Consider the following 23,264-nt stretch of genomic DNA (forward strand, 5'->3'; position numbering starts at 1 on the left):
TTATTTCTTATTTCTATTCCAGAAAAAGATAAGTGGAAAAGTTTTATTTCTCATTTCTGTTTCAAATCTATTTTTAGATTAAAAAATTGTTCAAGAAATAGAAAAATAAAATTACATTACCAAACAGAGTTTTGTTTCAAAAACAAGTATTGAACAGAAAAATAGTTCTGGAACAAAAATATAATAGTTATCATGCATATGCGTGTCCTTACAATATGCGTGTCCTTACAAACGAGAACTCTCGATACTGTTTTTCTTGGAATAGAACTACTATAGTCCCACTTGATAACTTTGGAATTACAAGATCACTTGGAAGGACACTAGATCAACATATTAGCGTACATGATTTGGACAATTTGTCAATTTTTGCACCAAGGTCAATCAAATATGCTCGTATCACGGTGAAAATAACTACGACACATGAAATGTGAGAAAAAACTATTTGTATATATATTACTTTTCATACAAGAAGGACAATGCGAATACAATATCCATTTTCATGTCAAAATCAAGTTGTATTCTTTTAAAATCAAGGATTTTTAGCTACTTATAGAATCATAGTTCTCAAATAACTTCAAAAAACATAAGCAAAAATGCATAAAAGAGAGGAGAAAAAGATGACAAAAAGAGTAGCATTGGGAATGGGCGGTCGCTCTTCTTCGGAGAGGATTAATGAGTTGGTCAAAGTCAAACCAACTTTCGTGTACTTAGATTTTTCTTTTATTAGAACCATAACAGTCTTTCAGCAGAATTTCCATCCAACTGTAACGGAAATAATGGATTTTCGATGGGATGCGCTACACATTTAATTTTCCATACCATTAATTATAAAGAAAAAAGTCATACTCTGGCCATCCGAATTTTGTGTTGCGCCTTACTTAATTTATAAGATTAATAAAATATTCCAAGAATTCAAATCGGGATTTTACGCATTAATTAAATCGAGATTTCTCCTTATGGTTCTTTTTTCCATTTGCCCGAAAAGTAAATAAGAGAACTCTTTCTTTTTTGGTTTGGATTATTGAGTGGAGCTACTGATTTGGCTCTCACATACATTCATGTTCGATCCAACAAATTTGAGGACCATTTGACACCTTAAAAACGAGAAAAATAAGAAAATAAATTTCCACCGACCAATACTTAGGACAACAAATAAAAGAAAAATACCCTTATTAGCCTTTTTTTTTTTGGTTCGAAATAATTAGTCAGTTTGACCCCCAAAAATCTCTCCTGGCCATCCTTCCTCCTTGGCACTCCATATAAAATATAAACTCAGCAATCCCATCTCCCCGCTCTCTGGCAACCCGAACCACAAAAACACATCCGACCATGGCCGCCCACCGCCACCTCCTCCTCCTAACCGCCGCCCTCCTCCACCTCCTCGCCGCCGCCTCGGCCATTGGCGTCAACTACGGCACCCTCGGTGACAACCTCCCGCCCCCGCCCAGGTGGCCAACTTCATCAAGTCCCAGACGATCATCAACCGGGTCAAGATCTTCGACACCAACCCGGACATCCTGCGTGCCTTCGCTGACACCGGGATCGCCATGACCGTCACTGCTGGGAACGGCGACATCCCGGCCCTCACCCGGCTTGCCTACGCCCGCCAGTGGGTCGCCATCAACATCGCCCCATTCTATCCGCGGACCCGGATCGTCCGCGTCCTCGTCGGAAACGAGATCATCCACAGCCAGGACAAGCGCCTTGTCGTCAATCTCCTTCCGGCCATGAGGACCCTCCACAACGCTCTCGTTCTCGCTGGTTTCAGGGGCATTCAGGTTAGAGATTCTCTCCACATCTTGCGCAGACAGAAATTCTTTCTATATTTTCATGCATTATTATCGTATCACATGCAACGTTAGGATCTTTACTGCGCGCATGGGTATGTCTCCTTTAATTCCAAGCTTGTAATCTTTTCCGTGATCAGGTAACGACCGCCCGACCTTTAATTCCAAGCTTGTAATCTTTTCCGTGATCAGGTAACGACCGCCCACTCCCTCGGCATCCTTGAGATGTCCGAGCCGCCAAGCAGAGGACGGTTCAGGCCCGGGTACACCCGGGTCCTCGTGCCGATGCTCAAGTTCCTCCGGGATACCAGATCGCCCTTCATGGTCAATCCCTACCCTTACTTCGGCTACTCCCCTCGGAAGGCGAATTACGCCCTCTTCAAGCCTAACCGAGGCGTCTACGACAGGTTCACCCGCATCACCTACACCAACATGTTTGACGGCTTGCTTGACGCTGTCTACTCGGCGATGAAAGCTGTGGGCTACGGCGACGTGCAGATCGTCGCAGGGGAGACTGGGTGGCCCTCCCTTGGCGGCCCCGGCGAGCCCGCCCCGACCCTTGCGAACGCCGTCTCATACAACGGGAAGCTGTTGAAGCACGTTAATTCGCGCCGGGGGACGCCCCTGATGCCAAACCGCCGGATAGAGACTTACATCTTTGCCCTGTTCAACGAGAACCAAAAACCAGGCCCGATCGCTGAGAGGAACTTTGGGTTGTTCTGGCCAGACTTCACGCCGGTCTACAAGATCGGAATCTTGCGCAGTGAAAGGGTACGCCGAATGGTACAATTGCATGGTACAATCATACGATATGTCCGGAATCTTAAATCATGCTCTCATCTAATAATTTCGACTTTTCAAACAACACGGAAGAGGTTGGCAATGAATAGAGTCACAGCATGCAACTGATATAACAGATCAGAGCTTGCAACTTGCATGTGACTTGTAAAACGTGAATCCACCTTATTAGAAAAACCATCTACAGTTATTAGGGCATTTCTAATTTCCAAAAACTTATTCAGTACAGCACCGACGCGGCAGGAGAGGCGGGAGAGGCGGGCACCGTAGGGCACCCCGCCCAGGTGGCGGCAAGCGGTGGTGTGTGCTGAAGCAAGGCGTGAGTGATCAGGCGGTGCAGGCCAACATAGACTACGTGTGCAGCACCGGCGTCGACTGTCGGCCCATCCAGTCCGGTGGGGCGTGCTTTGATCCCAATAACGTCAGGGCCCGCGCTTCTTACATCATGAACTCTTACTACCAGACCAAGGGTCGCCAGCCATCCAACTGCGATTTCTCCGGCTCCGGTGTGTTGACCTCCGTCAACCCAAGTGAGTGCCCTTTCATTAGTCTCTTTTCGTTCTCACTATCTAAGAAAAAAAGAAGAATGTGGCTGAAAACAGAAGAAGGAAACAAGAATACTTCATACTCACCATTTTCGACTCTTTCTACACAGGTCATGGTGCATGCATCTACATATGAGAAACCGGAACTGTAGAGACACCGGCATGACCTGCCGGAAACTGCGAGGGCTGTCTCGCTAGCATTGTAATCCCAAAGAGTTAATTAAGTTATAACAAGAAATGATTGTCCTATGATAACCATGTCCTATTAAATTTCCTGTGTCACTCAGTATCTTGATTGATCTCTCAATAGCTCATGAAAGAGAAAGTTAGCGTGTAGATTGAACCCCCTTCGCTCAGTTTGAATACTCCTATACATGCCTCAAGTAACTTATTTTAACATGTTATATTCTTGTCAATCTGATGTGTTTCTGCATCTTTGGACATGATAATAGATACCAAAGTATTTCTATACATATCTTTTTTAGTCCTTCAAAGTTAATTTACATCGTAGAGTGCGATTCATTTAAGCACTTGGTTCGGATGCGCCGATTCCTATACTGGACTTACACTTGCCTAGTGCCTTCCTCTCATAATGAACTTGAGGGACACACCTACCATCCTAAAGATGAAGCCTTAAGCCATCAACATGGACAGGGCGATTTGCGTGCATTCAATTGCGATTTGCATGCATTCAATAAGGAATGATTGACGCGAAAGGTTGGAACATCCCGTGATATTAAGAAAGGAAGTTCCTAGGTGAGTCATAATATGTGTTATCTAACTTGATTTTGACAAGTAATTTTTGCATTTCTAATATTTAGTGTAGTTAATAACCAGGTCATATTTGGGACAAAATATATAGTAAATTTGGTTTGAAGGGTACGAAGAGATAAAAAAGAAAAAATTAATGAGAGAGAGAGAGAGAGAGAGAGAGAGAGAGAGAGAGAGAGAGGGTTTTGATATTGCCTTTTCTTTTCTTATTATTCTTTGTGGCTGGGTTTTTGGAGGGCAGTGGGAGCATTTTGAATACAAAGTGGTAATTTCGTGATATTATGCTGGATGTAATTTATAGTCCACGGATATAACTTGGGATGCAAAAGTTAGTCTGGTTAATATAAAGGACGCAAAGAGGTTTTGTTACGAAACATAAACTTGATTTTGTAATTTTGCTCATATTATATGATACTATATCAAGGATGATAATATGTGATTGCCCCTCTACTACTTTGAGGGTTCGTGCGCACATTTCGATTCCTCAATCTTTCTTTTTAGTTAAGTAAACAGTATGTCTATTTGATAGATTTCGGATTGCGAAACAATCCGGACCACTAATCTCTTGAATAGACAAGATGCCAAGCTAAAGTCGGGTGGAGAGCCAAACCCGAGATTGTCTTAAGTTCAGTGAAGTAGAAAACCAGACGCACATGATGCCCCTCATTCACATGTACATGTCCGAGGTTTAACCACTAAGCTAAATCAACGAGCTTTAATCTCTATCTACAACACTGGCTGTTGGTAATTAGAGATTGTAAGAATGGACTAAGTATGCTTGAAGCGCAATAATATAGCATTAGAAGATGAATTAAAACATCTGAAGGCTAAGTTTTATGCAAGAACAGAAAAAGGTGGAAAAAAGGGGGAAAAAAAAAACAAAAAAGACGCCCACCGTGGGGCTCGAACCCACGACCACAAGGTTAAGAGCCTTGCGCTCTACCAACTGAGCTAGACGGGCTTTTGTTTTCTTTCTCCGAGTAACAATATTTAACTGTAAATAGGTTCATACATAGACCATTCAGGTTCCACAATATTATGCTATGTTTGGAACACCACGAGGGTGTAGAACCAAACTAAGTTTTGCAAAACAGTCGGACTATGCCAACGTGACTTTCCAAAAATATATTCGACAATTGTTGGAGTTCCTAAATTTAAGATCTATTGCAGAGCAATAAAGTATAATATTCCAAGATTATTCGTGCAAAACAGAAAAAAAATCACGGAAATCACGGACTAATGTGATAAATTGGTGAGATGATGAGATCAAAATTTGCAATTAATAAAACATTCGATTGATAGCCCAGATGAAACAGGTCTTGCAAGTGTTTTTCAAGGAACTTTGTCGAGATTTTTTATTTTTATTTTTATGAAGAGTATTAGATGGACATAATGGCTACGATACTCAATTGCAATGTTCAATTTGAACTCCATAAAAAGGAGAAAACTCGATCAGAAGATATACATAGACAAGGGACAATACAAGAGAATTTGAGCGTTATTGAAAGACTTTTGAGTTTGTTTCTTTTATAAGCTTGTAAAACCCACTTAAGTGATGTTCTAAGAGTTAGCAAGAGCGATAAACTCTTTTTTGAACGCATGAGAGTAGTAGTTGTACTTCACGTGAAGGTATTTATCTAACCGAGAGACAAATTGTACGAGGAGCTCTTTGAAAATACTTAGAAGTGTGGTTTATAGTTTGGGGAGGACCTACTGTAATATGTGTACGAGAAGTGGGAACAGCTGTTGGAGGGGGCCAATAGTTACTCGGTCTGTAGTGGGGTTGTTGTAGAAGGAATTCGGGTTTCATGTGACACAAGATTCAGCACTTGTAATAAGACAACATTTGTACTATTGACATAAATGGTGAAATTCAGCTGTTTGGGTTGCTAGAATTTGGAAGAGATAAGTAGGCAAATTCAAGCTGATCCTCTATAAATCTCACTTGCAATTTCTCTTTTCTTAAACTTGTTAATTTTTGTTGTTTATATCACTAGTTCATTTTACGTGTAAAAGCAAAATTTTTAGGGTATACCACGAAAAACCCCACAGTGGTACATTTGTGATAAATTTACTTGAAACTAATTTTTGATCACCAAAAAACCTAAACTAATACACTTGTGATAAATTTATTCTAAATGATCACAAAAACCCCTAAACTGATAAATTTGTCACAAATTTATCATAAATTAATTTTTTTTATCACAAAAAACCCCAAACTGGTACATTTATGAAAAATATACTCTCCGTTAAATTAGAATAATACCACAAAAAACTACAAAACCGATATAATTGTAACAAATGAAGAGTAAAATCTCAAATTAGTATACCGGTCAATTGTCATATATCATCCAACCTAGCAATTTGATAGTAAAATTTTATAGAGATTAACAGAGGGTAAATTTGTTACAAATGTATCGGTTTTGGATATATTTGTCAAACGTGTATTGGTTTGGGATTTTTTATGGTAAAAAAATTAATTTGGCGTAAATTTATCATGTATGTACAAATTTGAGATTTTTCATGATATTAACCTAAATTTTTATTGGGGTTGATTTTAAGAAATAATTTGTGTGTTTTTTTTTTTTTTTTTTTGAAAATTCATCCGCTTTCTGTAGTTGCTTAATTGGTAGTTGTGATCCATTTGCAGGTGGGTTGATTCTTGATCTAAAAGGGGAATTAGGAACCAAACCAATTGGTTTTGGAATTGGATCCAATTGACTAGCTACAATGCAATTCCTAGTTTTCCAGAACAAAGAACATATTTGCTTCCTCTTTCCCCTTCTTGAGTTCTTCCTCTATTATATTGTCCAAGAAATCCATCTCCATAGGCATATAAACCATATGTTACTTCACAAAGTACAATCTTTACTTGTAACTCTCGGATGTGCTGACTCCCCTCTCTACCCACTAGGGTTATCTATTTCCTTAAACCCTAAATCTCTCTCTTGGACTTGGCCACCTTTTGTCCAATTCCACGTTGGAGCTGGGACTTCACCAGGGTGCCTTGGAACCCTCCTTTTCTTTCGACCTTCTTAGTATTTAGGTGGGTCTCCCTCTAAATCATCTCCAACTAATTTTCTCAAATGGAGGATAATAAAGTCGAGACCTCAAGGATGGCTGCCTTTGTAGGTGCCTAGGAAACTTATTGCTTGTGAAGAAGGTAGAGATAAGAGAAGACCAAGTTTATGTAGAAAAATTGAAGAAGGTAAGCTTACGCTCTTTGGTAAACTCCTCAATAACCCTAAGTTTAGCTTCTAAGCCATCCAAACTACGATGAGGAAGGCTTGGCACATTGAAAGGTTGAGTTTCAAGTACCTAGATACATGCATTCTTGGCATGGAGTATAGCCCTTATTGGAGAATCTTTTATGAAAAAATGGAAGAAAATAGCATGGAAGAGGTCATCCCTAAAATGCCGCCTACCTTACATGAGATAAGCAAGAGAAACCTCAGTGTATAAAACCATGACTAGAAAAGGGAGATTACCCTGAAAAAAAAAGGGAAGGAAATTTGGTATAAAAAAGGGAGCAAGATGTAGGAACAAGCTTTAATACCTGTGCTCCCCTAAAAATTATTCCCAATAGCGACTTGTATGAGGTTCTACTCCCTTTTTAGCGTTGCAACCTATGGTAAAGATTAAAAAATAGAAAAAAGGGTTAAAATTCCAACCAACAAGAAACAAAGGAGGTATAATTAGCAAAATTGTCAGGAAATGTTGAAAGACATCGGGTTGTTGGAGGCACCAATTTTATTGATGAAGAAGCAAACAAATGGGTTTTGGTGAATAGCCTTAATAAGTCACCACGAGACATATGGAGATTCTAAGTTAAAACTGTCAGGGGTTGGGCAAACCAATAATAGTTCAAACCATTAGAGCCTTAGTGGCTCAAGAAAGGCCTGATATCCTTTTTCTCACGGAGACAAAGAATCAAGAACACGTACTATTGAGAATAAAAAAGAGGTTAAAGTTTAAATATAGTTTCCTCATTAATCCAGTGGGCATCAGGGGAGGCTTGGCTTTATTTTGGAATGTGGAATTTTCTACTATTGTGGAGTCCCATTCATGCATTTCATAGATGTGGTTTGCAAATCATGGGATAATAACAAATATATGAGAGTGAACTTTGTGCATGCTCCTTCTAAGTCTTAGGAATGTGTCATGTCGTGAGAAAAGTTACATAGAATTGGTTTGACTCGACCCAACCCGACCCGATTTGAGCATGAAAATAGTATATTTTAGGGTGATGTCTTAATATTATTTGGATAATGATTATAAAACAAGTAGTGTGCATGTTTTGGGTTGGGTTAGGGTTGGAACATTGTTTGACCCAAATACATTAGTCACTACAACATTTGTGAAACAATTTCGCTAAAACTTTAGAGGATGCGCAATGGATGAACGCCCTTGTTGTCTTCTCCTCCTTGTTGATCTTGCCGCCATCCACGGCTCTTCCTTGTTGTTATTGAATCTCGTCCCTTGTGTCCATTCTTCTACATTCGATCAAATCAATTTCTCTTTGAATCCACCCCTCCGCTTTGTTCCTCGCATTATGGGGTTTCAATTCACCTTGATTGGGAGTGCTTCTCGCCTTGCGTTACGGTGGTGTGGGATCTAGCGTTGTTGCTTATGTTGTTATTAGTGTTTGTGGATTTGCCCAATTTGAGTTTTAACCGGATTTTGGGTTTCTTGAGGAGGATTGCTGTTGAGAGTTTGTAGGAGTTATTCGGTTCTAAAGTATATGTTTTCCTATGATTGTCGATTACTCCTTACCAAATTACTTTTGCTTTTTGTTAACCTTACTTTCTAGTGTTCATCATTTGGATTGTCTGCAATGTATTACCCTTTTATTTTTTATTTTCAAATTTTTCATTAGTAAATTACATTACATGAAACAATTAGATTTTAGAGTTAGGAGAATATGCACCGATGAGGTTTTCCCTTTGATGTGAATTGATACTATCGATTTAATGTGGGTAGTGATGCGTTGACTGTGGAATTATGTACATGTATCAGAGAGAAAATCAGCTGATGTAATTTATTTGTCATCTGAGGGTGGAGCTTCATAATTAGCGGTGCATTTTAAAGGAATACAAATGATATTATTTGATTTCACTATATTTCGATGGTGCTGTGCCATGATAATCATGTACCCTCTTTTAAATTTGCCTCAAGACCTATAGCTTCTTGAGTGTTTCCTAATGTAGTCAAGAAATTAGTGACTGCCAATTTGTGGTTTTTTAGATATCACTACCTAGTTGATTGTGAGGTCATAGAGAAATTGCATCTCTAGTGTGAATGTTGTAAGAATAAGGTTTGAAAATATCAAATTGTGGTTGTATTGTGTGAATATAACAAAACTTGAGTTGATTGCCATTGTGTTAGTTTTGTAATGAAATGTAATTAGGCTATATGGAACTGCCAACTAAGAAAATATTTGCATTTTCTGTTTCTGAAAAATGAAAAGTTGAGAAGAGACAATATAGTAAACTTTTGATGTTGGAGAATAATTTTCTTGATTCATATATGAAAAACAAGTGGCCAATGAGCTATATGCATTTTTTTTATGAATATATGGATGAGAAAGATTCGAGTGTTTGTGTGACCCCCTCCTTTTGTTCTAAGCCTCCCATTACTAATGCTAGTGCCAATTTTAGTTAGAATTTTTTTCTTGAAAGAAAAGATGAGTGAATTCATTCTATATGCTTAAATGCTTCATACTCCATTGGTACTACTTTTTCTTTTATTCATTCCTAATGTTGATGAAGGGTTTGGCACATTATATATTATTGAAATAATAATTTGCAGATTCTAAGTGTTATAAAGTGAAGAATTGCTAGATGTCTTCAGCAGGTGGCTCTAATGTTACAAATAGAAGAAGGAGATTTGCAAGGTGTGAACACTTTAAAAATATTCTTGATCAAGAAAATGCTAATGTTTATATTGTGAAACCCCTACGTTTGGTCGTCCGGATTTATAATCGGGATAGGATTGGATAGGTCCTGGGATTTTTATATCCCGTTCGGTGTTTGGTGAATCGCACTATTAAAGTGGGATATGTTCACATCATGTACATTTTTTTTTTTTTATATATATAAATGACATATCATTATAAATGAACCTAAATCTTCATAAATGAAGACGGTGAAAATATCTCGTAACGCTATTCCTTAATTTATTTATTATTTATTATTTATTATATTTTCCTCTTTTTTTATATTATTTTCATTATTATTTCTTTTTTCCCTTTCATCATTTTTTAATAAAAAATTATCAAATAGTAAATTGTACTAACATATTTAAAATACAAAAATACCTAAAATATATAATAAATATAAATATTTAATTTATAGATTGAATTTTTATTATAAAATAGAATTAAAATTGAATATATAAATTAAAATAAGATTAATTAAAAATAAATTTTTATTTTTTATTTTTATTTTCTTAAATTATAATTCAAATATTATTTATATTGAAATATAATTTCAATTTTGTTAATTTAATAAGTTTGTTATTCAAGAAAAATAACTTTCCTATTATGGACATTAGAAATCCCGTCCACCTTTATCCCACTCCATGGGATAATTTTATCTGTCTATATCCCCCTTATATCTGACTTTATCCTATCTCGAGTGAGCACCAAACATAGGATAGAATAAATTATATCCTATCCCGAATTTTATCCCGACTACCAAACGCAGCCTTATTGGTTGTACTAGTGGTCAAGGGACCTGTTCGATGCATCATCATTTAGATAGATGTAAGGAATATCCATATGCCAACACTAAGAAAAGGCAAAAACATTAAAAGATGACGCAAGCTCGAATGTCTATTGACTGATTAGGGGATTCAAATGTTTTTTAAACGCAAGCTTGAATGTCTTAGGAGTTCGATATTTGAAAAATGTAGTTAACTCTTAGAACTCTCTATTTTTGAGAGACGAATCACTCAATGTGAGGTGCTGTGCTCATATATTGATTGTGAGAGTGGAGTTAAAAGACATAAATTATTCCATGGCTAGAAAACGTTTGGTTGTGCATTATGTGAGGTCTTCTTTTGGCAGGCTAAGAAAGTTCGAGGGTTGTGTTGAATTAGAGAATAGTGAGTCCAAGAGTCTTGTACGTTTTTATGTAGAATTGGAACTCAATATACATGATGTTGGAAGTAGCTTTGAAGTTTAAAAGTGCTTTTAGCATATTGGAAATTTGAGATAGCAAATTTGCTGAAGAGCTTTCCAAGGCGAAATGGTTGACCACTAGTGAGGAGGGATTATGTCGGTCACTTTCTTCCTTTTCCAAAGCTATTCTTTAATACGACTTAAAAAGTTTTAGGTTCTTCTTATGTCACTATTAATGATATAGTGGAGGATGCGTATATGATTTATATGATGATTGATAGATATTGTGGAAATGAGGATCAAAGTTTGCTGGAAATGGCTAAGAGAATGAAGAAAAAATTTGGTTAATTTCACTTTATTCATTACTTGCGTACTTGACCCGTGACATAAGTGAGACTATGTGAAGTGGATGATTAATCATGTTTATGAAAGTAAGTAAAAACTTTACAAGAAAATGTGATAACTGAAGAGATTTAGGAGAAATTACTTTGAGTTTTTTCTCTAGAGTATATAATTACATGAGGCATCTAGCTTTTTATAGCTGTTATTCAGCTAATTATTTGCGCTAACTACTGAAGCAAAAAACCCAATATACTAACTATAAATCTGGTTAGTATCTGCTGGTTGTAACAAAAAAACAACACCCTAAAACGTAGGAAACAAATCCCTAAAAGCTAACAAACAAAATCTAGAAATTCTGGAAACAAAATAATCACACTTCTACTGCTAACTAGAAAATCCGATATGATTTTCAACACTCTCCCTCAAGCTGGGTTATGAATGTCTATCATACCCAGCTTTCACCTTAGAGTCTCGAAACTATTTCTGAATAAAACCTTGGTTAGTATGTCCGCTGTTTGATGATTGGTTGGAACATACGAGAGCTTCAAGATTCCTTCTTCGAGTTTTTCTTTGATGAAATGTTGATCGATCTCCATATGGTTTGTTCTATCACGATGAACCGGGTTTTTGGCAATCCTAATAGTAGCTTTGTTGTCACATAATAATGATATAGGATTGGAATTAGTGAATCCTAGTTCATTTAAGATTCTTCTCAGCCATATGTGACACATTGCTCTAAATTCCGCTTCAACGCTGCTCCTAGCAACAACGGGTTGCTTCTTGCTTCTCCAAGTAACCATGTTGCGCCACACGAAGGTACAATACCCTGTTGTCGACCTTTGGTCCATGAGAGATCCAGCCCAATCTGCATCCGTGAATATCTTCATGTTTCTCTTCTCCATTTTTTTTAAAGTAGAGCCCTCTTTCAAGACTTCTTTTTAAGTATTATAAGATTTGAAAAATTGCTCGTATGTGCTTCTCTGTTGGTCGGTTCATGTATCTACTAATCATACTTACTGCGAAACTAATGTCTGGCATAGTATGCGAGAGATATATTAGTTTGCCAACTAATCTTTGATACCTCCATTTGTCCGTTAGTGGTGATTCTTCTTCCATCTCGGTTTTATTTGTAGAATCCATGGGCGTGTCAGCTGGTTTGCACCAAAGCATACCAGTTTCCTTCAAAAGATCAAGAGTATATTTGCGTTGAAAAATTGCAATTCCTTTCCGTGACCGAGCTATCTCCATACCTAGGAAGTATTTGAGTTGACATAGGTCTTTAACCTCGAATTCTTCTGTCAAGATATTCTTCAGTTTTCCAATCTTGTCCATATTTTCACCAGTTAGGATTATATCATCGATGTATACAATCATTATTGCTCTTTTACCTTTAGTTGACTTCTTGACAAACATTGTATGATATGTTTGACATTGAGTGAAATTCAGCTTCTTAATGACTCTTGTTAACCTCTCAAACCAAGCATGAGGTGATTGCTTTAGGCCGTATAGGGATTTCTTGAGTTTGCACACCTTGTTGAAGTTCTCGTTAGTGTCAATTCCCGGTGGAACTTCCATAAAGACTTCTTCCTCCATTTCCCTATTCAAGAAGGCATTCTTTATGTCTAATTGATGTAGGGACTAGTCCAAGTTAGCTGCAAGGGAGAGAGCAACACTCGAATGGAGTTTAGTTTGGTCACCGGAGCGAAGGTTTCTTCATAGTCTATACCATATGTTGCGTGAATCCCTTAGCAACTAGCTTTGCCTTGAAACGATCAACACAACCATCGACATTGTGCTTAATTGTAAAGACCCACTTACATCCCACCAATTTCTTCCCAGCTGGCAATTCTATATATTCCCAAGTATTATTCTTCTCAAGTGCATGAATTTCCTCAAGAACCTATTTTTTCCACTCGGATTGAGCAAGTGCCTCCTGAATATTCTTGGGAATTTGAATGTCGCTCAACGTTGAAACAAATGTCTTGCATTTAGGAGACAACTTTTCATAAGACACAAAATTGTTAATGGGATGTTGAGTGCACTGTCTCTTTCATTTCCTAAGAGCAATGGGCTGATCAAGATCATCAAGTACAACAAAATTTTTTGAGCTTATAGGAGCATTACCTTCATCTATTGTGGGTCTTGAACTTGGGTCTCTCTTAAGCTGGCTTTGATGTAGTAAGGTCCTCCAACTCCTTTTAATTTTCCACCTAGAGTAAACAATTACCTCTTTATTTTTGTCTTGTGTAGCATCTTGAATGGGTAGACACGAAAGACTTTAGGATGTTGGATGACTCTCGGATGTTGGAATGGGTAGACATAGAGGATAAGCAAAATTGGTATTTGTTTGTTGTGACCCGAGTGAATGAAAAGTGTCCCGAAAATAATATTCCTCACAACTCTCCCCCTAAATGGTATTTTTGGAGTGAAAGGGCTGGTGCTCAAAGAAGGTAACATCCATGGTGGTATAAAAACGCTTTGTTTGTGGGCAATAACACTAATATCCACTTTGATTTGGAGTGTATCCTAGAAACACACATTTGAGGACTTAGGATCTAGCTTGCTACGGTGTTGCTGATTTATATGAACAAATGCCGTGCAACCGAATACTTTGAGTGGGATATGTGAGGCAAAACGAATATGTGGGTAGGTATGAAGTATACTCCAAAATGGTGTTTGGAAATCTAGGACACGGGAAGACATATGATTGATGAGATATGTGGCTGTCAACACTGCTTCTCCCCAAAAATGTTTAGGAACATGGATGGCTAACATAAGAGAACGAGCAACTTCCAAAAGATGCCTATTTTTCCTCTTCGCTACTCCATTTTGTCGTGGAGTGTCTACACTAGAGCTAATACGTATGATACCATGTCTATTTAGATATGAACCGAGCTGTGAGTAAAAGTATTCTCTCCCATGATCTGTTTTGAAAACTTGGATTTTTGTGCTGAATTGGGTTTGGATCATTAGGTTGAAGGTCTGAAAAATTTGGCCAATATCTGATTTTTCTTTCATTAGAAAAAGCCAAGTGAGTCTTGTATGATCATCAATGAAAGTAACAAACCACCTAGGATTAGAAATGTTATTGACACGAGAAGGTTCCTAAATATCGCTATGAATCGTGTGAAATGGATAAGAAGACTTATAAGGTTGTAAAGGGTTATGTTTGGATAATTGACACACCTCACATTGAAGTTTTATTGAATCTTTATTAAACAAAGAAGGTAGCAACCTTTTTAAGTACGAGATATTTGGATGACCTAACCTGTAGTGCCACAATCTTACGTCACTCTCTTCTTTAGCACAAAATGCTACGCATGACATCTTCTTGTTTTTCTATTCTGAGGCATTAACTCGCAGAAGGTAGAGGCCCACATCCATCTCAGCATTGCCAATCGTCATCCCCAAGTTCAAAACCTGAAATTCACATGAGTGTGGGAAAAATTTAGTAATGTAGCCTAAATCTTTGGTTAATGTGCTGATGGAAAGAAGATTATAGCTAAGTTTGGGAATAAATAATACTGAATTCAGTGTTATATCTTTTGAAATAACCACTAATCCAACACCAGCCACATTTGAGAAAGAACCATCAACAATTTGAACACTAGTGCGATTTTGACATGGATTATACTCGTTGAACACCATGATATCTCTAGTCATGTGGTCGGATGCTCTTGAGTCTACAACTCAAGAGGTGATTTTCTTTTGTTTAGCACTAAAGGCATTTAGAGAATTACCTCGTTGAGCTATCGTTGTTGTACTAACTCCTTCTGGATGGGTTGCCTTTTGAACTGATTCTTGTAGCAACTTTTTTAGCATCTCCAGCTGCTCTTTGTTGAAGGGACTCAAATCTACCAAAGCGATTGTTTTGGTTTGGACTACATTGCTTCTGCTCTCTCGATTTTGAGTAGGATGTGAGGCTGATGGCTTCTAATCATTTGGCCGACCATGAATTTTCTAGCATGTGTCTTTTGTGTGACCCATCTGTTTGCAATGATCACACCATGGACGACCACCCCTTCGCTGGTTGTTGTTGTTTGATTGAGTGTCTCGACTGTAGGATGGCTGAGATCCTCGAGCTATTAGAGCAGAATTTATTGGATTGGTCTGGTTGTTTGAAGAACCAAGCATCACCTTTTGCCGAGTCTCTTCTCTCTTGACCTCAGCAAAAACTTCTAGTACACTAGGTAGGGGCTTTATGCTAAGAATTCGTCCACGTACCTCGTCAATCTCTTGATTCAAGCCTAACAAAAATTTGTAGATGTGTTCTCGATCTTGAATTCGCTTGTACCGCTTGCTATCTTCAGGACAACTCCACATCATATCTTCCAGCATGTCAAGTTGTTGCCAATAACGTATGAGTTGGTTAAAATAATCAATGACAGAAGATTCCCCTTGCCTTAGGTCATGGAGAATGCCCTTGATCTTGAAGATGGCCGATGTGTTATCTTTATTTGAATAAGTTTCATGAACAACATCCCAAATCTTCTTTGCTGTCTTGTAGTACATGTAATTCTCCCTTGTTTCATTCGTCATTGAATTTAGCAGCTAGCATCTCACCAAGTTATTTTCCACCTTCCATGTTCGATAATTTGGGCTTGTCTCCTTAGGTTGTACGGCAGCTCCAGTTAGGTAATCTTCTTTACCTTTTCCGCAAACGAAAATCATGACAGAATGCGACCATTGATTGAAGGGAAAATCTCAAATAAGGACCCAAAGTGAGCATATTTTCTCAAATAAGGACCTGAAGTGACCGTTGTCCCAAATAAGAACCCGAAGTGGTTAACAAGTCTCAAATAAGGACCTAAACTTGCTGGCCGACCAAAATGTTCACCGGCCTGCGAGCATGTGACATTTTTGATGGCTGGCATATGGGTAATTTTGTCCAAAAAAATATAGATAGAAATTAACAAACCCTAAAAATAAACCACCCAAACTCTTCATGTTATTTTGACCTAAAAAAAACTCTTCACGTTCTCACGTTTTTCTTCTTATGCTCTTCATCTTCTCTGTTCTTTGTTCTCTCTTGCTTGGAGAACCGAATTTTTCTGTTAATGGAACACGGAATTGAGATAGAAAGAAGGAGGGAGGGAGGGAGGGAGTACCTTTGGAACTCGAGAGAACCAGTGATCTTGCTTCATTAATAGAGAATTTGGGTTCTCCAAATGAGAGGGGACTAAGAAGATAAAAAGATGAAGAGCAGAAGAAGAAGAACATGAAGAGTTTGGGGGTTTTGTTTTTGGGGTTTGTTAATTTTTATCTATATTTTTTGGGACAAAATTTCCCATATTCCGACCACCGGAAATGTTGCACGCTCGTCGGCCGGTGAACATTTTGGCCGATTGGCAAGTTTAGATCATTATTTGAGAGTTGTTAGCCACTTCGGGTCTTTATTTGAAATAATGGTCACTTCGAGTCCTTATTTGAGAAGGTAGGCTCACTTTGGGTCTTTATTTGAGATTTTCCCTTGATTGAAGTTGTGACCGGCAAGTTTATGACCGGTGATGAGAAGAGTTCCACCTTCGGATACATTGATAGGTTGGGTAATGTGAGGAGAGTTCTGAGCTCTAGGGTATGAGGTTTTACTCTCAACCTTGCTTGCCATGGTAGCTCTAGGGTATTTTGTCATGGTGGAAACACTAAGAAATATGGTAGAAAAGATTGGTCCAGATCGAGCTCTGATACCATGAAGAAATTTAGGAGAAATTACTCTGAGTTTTTTCTCCAGAGTATATAATTATATGAGGCATCTAGCCTTTTATAGCTGCTATTCAGCTAAATATATGCGTTAACTACTGAAGCAAAAAATCCAATATACTAGTCATAAATCTAGTTAGTATCTGCTAGTTGTAACAAAAAAACAACACCCTAAAATGTAGGAAACAAATTCCTAAAAGCTAACAAACAAAATCTGGAAAATCTGGAAACAAAATAACCACCCTTCTATTGCTAACTAGAAAATCCGATTATGATTTTCAACAATAACATCTTTGACATTATTGTTTAAGCAATACTGCATTGACGTGTGCTCCTAACACAACTTGAGACTAAAGAGCACAATGATAATAAGCATATCAAAGTTCTTGGTGGTTGGTGCTAATATTCTAACTGACATGTCTATTAGTTAAACTGGACAACAATATTTGGATGAAAAATCTGAATTGGACGTACTTGGAGGAAGCGTGTGAAAGTTATAACTCTAAACTTGATATCTTAAGTTGGTGGAAAGTAAATTCAACAACATATCTTATCCTCTCTACCATTGCTCAAGATATCCTGGCGGTGCCCATCTCGACTATAGTATCGAAGGCCGCGTTTAGCACAAGATGTCATGTGCTTGATGTGTTTCATAGCTCCTTGACCCCAAGCATGGCAGATGCTCTTATATGTGCTCAAGATTAGTTATGATCCGCACCACTTTCACTTTCGATTGAGGAGGACTTTAAAGAACTCGAAATCTTTGAGTCAAGTGAAAAAATATTGTTGTAGAATATTTATACCCTTTATATATCAATTGCATGTTAGTTCTCATTTTTATTGTGAATTTATTGTAGAGTTGCTAACTACGACTAGGGAGCTAAACTTGATATTGACAAAATTTGAGGTTAGTACTTAATAAACAAATTTTTTATTTTCATTAATTTGAATTTCTCTCTCTCTCTCTCTCTCTCTCTCTCCATCTTCTTCTTCATTCGAGCAAGGGCCCTAAACCAGTTGCTATCTAAGCTCTAGTTTAATTTTTGATACTAAAGTCTTCACATCATGTAATTCAGCTTTTCACTCCATTGGAATTCCTTTCAGTATTTAACTAGTTTAGTTGATCTGGACTATGATTTTTGGTAAAAGACATTACAAATGCTGTCACTTTTGTTTTGGGAAACCTCATGTAGGCAGTTAGTTTTGGTTGCAGGCTCTTCTGAGTGCCTATGTGCAAAAATTGTGTACCCCATTTTATATTTGGGCTTTGTCATTGTGCTTGTACTATCAAAATAATTCTTTCTTAGCCAACAATGCAACTTACCGTGAGATTGCATGAAACACAAATAGTTTGAAGTAAAGATGATGTTCTGGCAGGAAGAACTTTGGTAAGATCTTTACAAGTCCTTGGCTAGAGGATCAACACTATTACTTGATGATTCTCTTACTCCAGTACTTTGGGGGGTTTAATAACAACAAGGAAAGTGCGAACAATTCACTCATCATAACAAAAAGCTACCTCTAAACCTTGATATGATATTTGAGTTCATGTGATAGATTTGAATGACTAAAGTTTTTAATATGACCCATGGATGCTCTCTTTTAGAAGCGTAATGGTGATTTTCTCCTTTTTTTTTACCATAATTAAGTTGGATGATCCATTTTGCTTTTTTAAAGTTTCCTCTATTATTTTTACCAAATTAAGTTTTTGTGATTTGAGAAGTCATATGTTGTCACTCGAAGTTGTTGGCTTGACTCATTCCCTCCACCTGTACTTTATTACTACCTTCGAACTTGATTTAGACCTTTTTTTTCCATAATTCTTTTTACATCAATTACTTTCCCAATTTGATCCTTGCCACCTTATGCAGATGCAGGGGTGTCGAGCCTATTACATGTGCACCTCTTTGCATCATTTGATAAGAAATTGTCCAAATGCTTCCACACTGCATCCTATGCCCTAGAGATGTAATAACTAGTGTCCTTGTCTATAATCATGTGTACAACCATATCCGAGAGGCTTGTGTCTGATGTTTGTCTTTGGGTTCCAACAAATGCTTTCTTGCCAAATAGTGTCACTCCATTTGGGAATGTTACTCCCCATGTTAGACCTTTTGTGGATCAATTTGTTAATTTTGGGATGATGCCCCTCAGTATAGCTATGATTCCTGCTGCATCTTTCTTTGTTCCAATGTATATGTCTACAATTTATGGTGGATTGCCTGCCTATGGATAAGTGTGTTTCAAATTCAACTTATTTAGTGTTAAAAGTATTGAAGGCCCTATCTTTTAGATTTGTTGTTATTCAAAATGCGAATGGCCTTTTATTTGGAAAATTTTCATCAAAATTTCTTGATAAAGAAGAAGTGAACAGGAGCCATAAAAAAAGAAAAAAGAAAAAAGAAAACAAATCGGATTTTCACTTCGAATCTTATATGTTTCGAGTTTGGTCAGGTCGGGTTGAGGTAGAGCATGTGACCCTTACGATTTGGGTTGGGTCGGGTAACATAGAAACCCGATCCATTGACACTTTTATATCATCCCATGGGCTTGTATGGACAATTTTAATGAGGTCCTCTATCATTGGAAGGAAGTAAGGTGAAGATTGGCTGAACTTGTTTGACTTAACACATTTAGAAAATTTTTGAATTCACGTGGGTTAATATACATGGAAAGTAAGGGATGTGCTTTTACTTGGGCAAACAACAAAGAAGGGGCTGACTTTGTAAAAAAAAAAAAAAAGACTAGATAGGGTCCTTTGCTATGAATTGGAGAATTCCCTTCCCAAATGTGAAAACCTTTGCCCTACCAATAGTTGGTTCCGACCATTGCCCAATTTATTATCTTTCAATCCCAAACTAGCAAAAAGGAGGAAAATTTTTAAGACCAAGGCTTTTTGGGTAAATGATGAAGTATTCATGTTGATGATTCAGAAGGCATGGAATGCAGCTAACAAGCAAAATTTGTGCTTACCACAAAACTGAGTGTTGTTAAAAAGGCCTTAGAAAAATGGAACAAGAAATTCTAGAATGCCCATAAAGAGATTTTGCTGTTGAAGGAGGATTTGCAGGAATTGATGAACTCCTTAATACTTTCATGCATTAGGGAGAGAGAAAAGAATCTTAAAAGGGAGATTGAGAAAAGATGGAGACATGAAGAGATATTTTGGGGGGTTAAGATTTAAAATTAAATGGCTGAAATAGGAGGGATAAAAATACCAAATTTTTCCATGCAACTACTATCCAGAGAAGGCAAAGAAATTGAATCTCCATGTTGAAGAGTCCAAGTGATGTGTGGGTATATAATGAACAATAGTTGAAAATTTTGACTAGCTATTTTTGAGAGCTTTACGCTTTAGTGGAGATTGAAAACTTTAGGTCAATCATTCTCCAATGCCTTACTTTAGCGGGGGAGAAAATAAACAAGGCTTTGCTGCCTGAGGTAACAACACAACATATTCATGCTGCTATCCACCAATCAGGAGCCACAAAAGTTCCTAGATCGAATGTGCTAGATGGGATATTTTATTATTTTAATTTGGAGGTTCTTTAATTAGCTATTCTCAAGGAAGTAAGGCAATTTTTTTGAAATAAGGATAGTGAATCTAGAACTAAATGAACCCAAATTACCCTTATTCCCAAAGTACCAAATCCTAAGAAGTTAGAATAGTATCGCCAATTAGTTTGTGTAACTTCTCATATAAAATAATTTCAAAAGTCTTGACAAATAGGCTAAAACCATGGCTGGCTCACCTAATCTTACCTAAGCAAAATGCTTTCGTCAATGGGAGACTTGTCCAAGACAACATTTTAGTTGTATAGGAGGTTCTTCAGTGACTTGGAATTCGGAATAGAAAAAAGAAGTTTCAGGCTGTACTTAAATTGGATATGCAAAAGGCATACAATAGAATTTAGTGGGATATCCTAGAAGCTTACATGCTAAAGATGGGGTTTCATTCCAAGTGGGTGAAATAGGTGATGCAATGCATGACGACTATCTCTTTTAGTACGAAGTTTAATGGAGAACCATTGCCCTATTTCTATCTTCGCGGGGTATTTGACAAGGTGTCCCACTTGCTTCATACATATTCATTTTAGTGACAAATGTGCTCTCAATGTTATTATAACATGCTTTAGGACATGGGATTATTAAGGGCATTCAACTGAATAGGGCATGCATCATTCTGAGCATCTACTGTTTGTAGGCGATTCAATATTTTTCTTGGATGGGACCATAAAAGAGTGTCAAAATGTAGCTGAGATTCTGAATAGGTATTGCTATGCATTAGGCCAAGCCATTAATTTAAACAAATCCGGGTTGTACTTTAGTAAGAATTGCCAACATAAACTCCGACAAAATATGTTGGTTGAATTGTATGTCTCATAATTAAAAAAAAAAAACTAGGAAGTATTTAGGAATTCCTTCATATTGGGGTGAATTGAAAAAACAGATGTTTACCTTGATATTAGCTAGAGTGAACACGAAGTTAGAAGGATTGAAGGAAAAACTTATTTCAAAGGCAGGAAAAGAGACCCTCATTAAAGCAATTGTGCAGTCTCTCCCATAATATGCCATGTCAAACTTTAAAATTCTCGTTTCTATTTGTCGGAGTATTGAAAGGAGAAATGCAAATTTATTGTGGAATACAAGTGAATAGAAATTTGGATTACACTAGAAAAACAGAAGACACTCAAGACTAGAAAAGATAATGGAGGACTAGGCTTTCGTGACCTTATCACCTTTAACAAAGCAATGCTGGGAAAACAAGCATGGCCTCCATTAAAATGCTCCCTTGTTATGGGGCTAGTTACTGAAAGGCCTTTACTTGCCACTCTTGGAATTCTGGTCGACAGGAAAGGGGATTCGTCCTTTGTGGGGTTGGCAAAGCATCCTTATGGGAAGAGATGCAATTCTTCATTAAGTGAAATAGGTAGTTGGGAATGGGGAAAATATTAACATTTGAGACACCAAATGGCTACTTAGACAAGAAATTAGAGGACTAGAAAACAGCAAGGAATTGACGAAGGTTTCTGAACTTATTTGCAATGATATCCCAGCTTGGAATGAATAAATCATTTTGAACATGTTTGACAAGAGAACAACCAATGAAATCCTCACAATTCCACTGGATTCACAAGAGAGAGGACATATTGTTCTGGATGAGCACTAGATCGAGCAAGTATGCTATAAAAAGCTGATACAACAAGATTAGAGAGATTAGGGAATAGAGCAGCTTGGCCACAGCCTCAACTTCTCATCAATTCCCTTGTGCTCTCCGGACTAAGATTTGGAAAGTTGAAACATACCCAAAGATCCATTTTTTCCTTCGGAGATTATGCCATAATGCATTGCCGATAAAGGCAAAACTAGTCAAACGGGGTATAGTGGAGGAAAGCACCTATGATTTATGCAAGCAACACCCAAAATCGCGAAGCACCTCTTCTTGCTCTATCCTTGGACTCATTAAGTTTGGCAGGACCGTGCAATATAGATACACATCTCACCTTATGGCCTTGGCCGAATTGACGCATGGCTAATATGTTTCTAACATACCTTAACAAGTTTTAGCCTTTTAGCTATAGTCCTTTGGCGAATCTGGAAGGAAAGAAATAACTTTGTTTTTCACAATCAAAAGCCAACGCCAAAGAACCTAGTTAGCTCAGTTATGGCGGAAAAAAATGCTTCATTAATTGGGCTAGGTCAAAGAAGAAAGGGAAAGAATCCGAAAACCCCTTACGTCATATCTAGAAAGGCCTGATCAAAGAAACCCTTAAAATTAATATTGATGAGTCTTTTTTACTCGAAATTATTGATGGAGTTACTAGCTACGTCTGCAGAAGCCAAAACGGAGAGCTGGCAGATGGCTTCGCAAAGATGGTCAAAGTGCACTTAGCCGAGCAAGCCGAGACTTTGGCCACTAAACCCTCAAATTTCTGTCATATAGATCTAGTCGAAGTCTTGAGATTGACTCGGACAATCTACTGCTAATAAGGAGGCTCACTAGAGAAGTACAAAGTTCATGGGATTTGGAAGCTCTAGTCAACGAGGCCAGAAGCCTTCTCATGTGCTTCTTCTCTAACTTAAGCCTAGCCCATTGCAGTAGGAGGAGAATAGTGTCACAGATCGGATTACAAATTCTCTTAGGATTGGGTCTCTTCCTTTTAATTGGTTATCAAGCCTACCGAAAGCCCTATGGACCTT

The 23,264-nt window shown here is 37.6% G+C and overlaps 1 protein-coding gene and 1 non-coding gene across 2 annotated transcripts; one reads left to right on the forward strand and one right to left on the reverse strand.

The window, feature by feature from the left end:
- The first annotated feature begins 1,251 nt into the window (after positions 1-1,251).
- Positions 1,252-3,498, forward strand: LOC104423303 (glucan endo-1,3-beta-glucosidase). The gene is given in 5 exon segments (XM_010035816.3): positions 1,252-1,441; positions 1,444-1,778; positions 1,980-2,558; positions 2,815-3,115; positions 3,241-3,498. Coding segments are annotated over 5 exon segments (1,353 nt in total). The 5' UTR covers positions 1,252-1,329; the 3' UTR covers positions 3,267-3,498.
- Positions 3,499-4,789: 1,291 nt separating this feature from the next.
- Positions 4,790-4,862, reverse strand: TRNAK-CUU. Its single transcript has one exon. It is a non-coding gene; the product is annotated as a tRNA-Lys (tRNA).
- Positions 4,863-23,264: the final 18,402 nt, after the last annotated feature.

This window comes from Eucalyptus grandis, chromosome 10, assembly GCF_016545825.1.
Source record: "Eucalyptus grandis isolate ANBG69807.140 chromosome 10, ASM1654582v1, whole genome shotgun sequence".
NCBI lineage: Eukaryota > Viridiplantae > Streptophyta > Magnoliopsida > Myrtales > Myrtaceae > Eucalyptus > Eucalyptus grandis.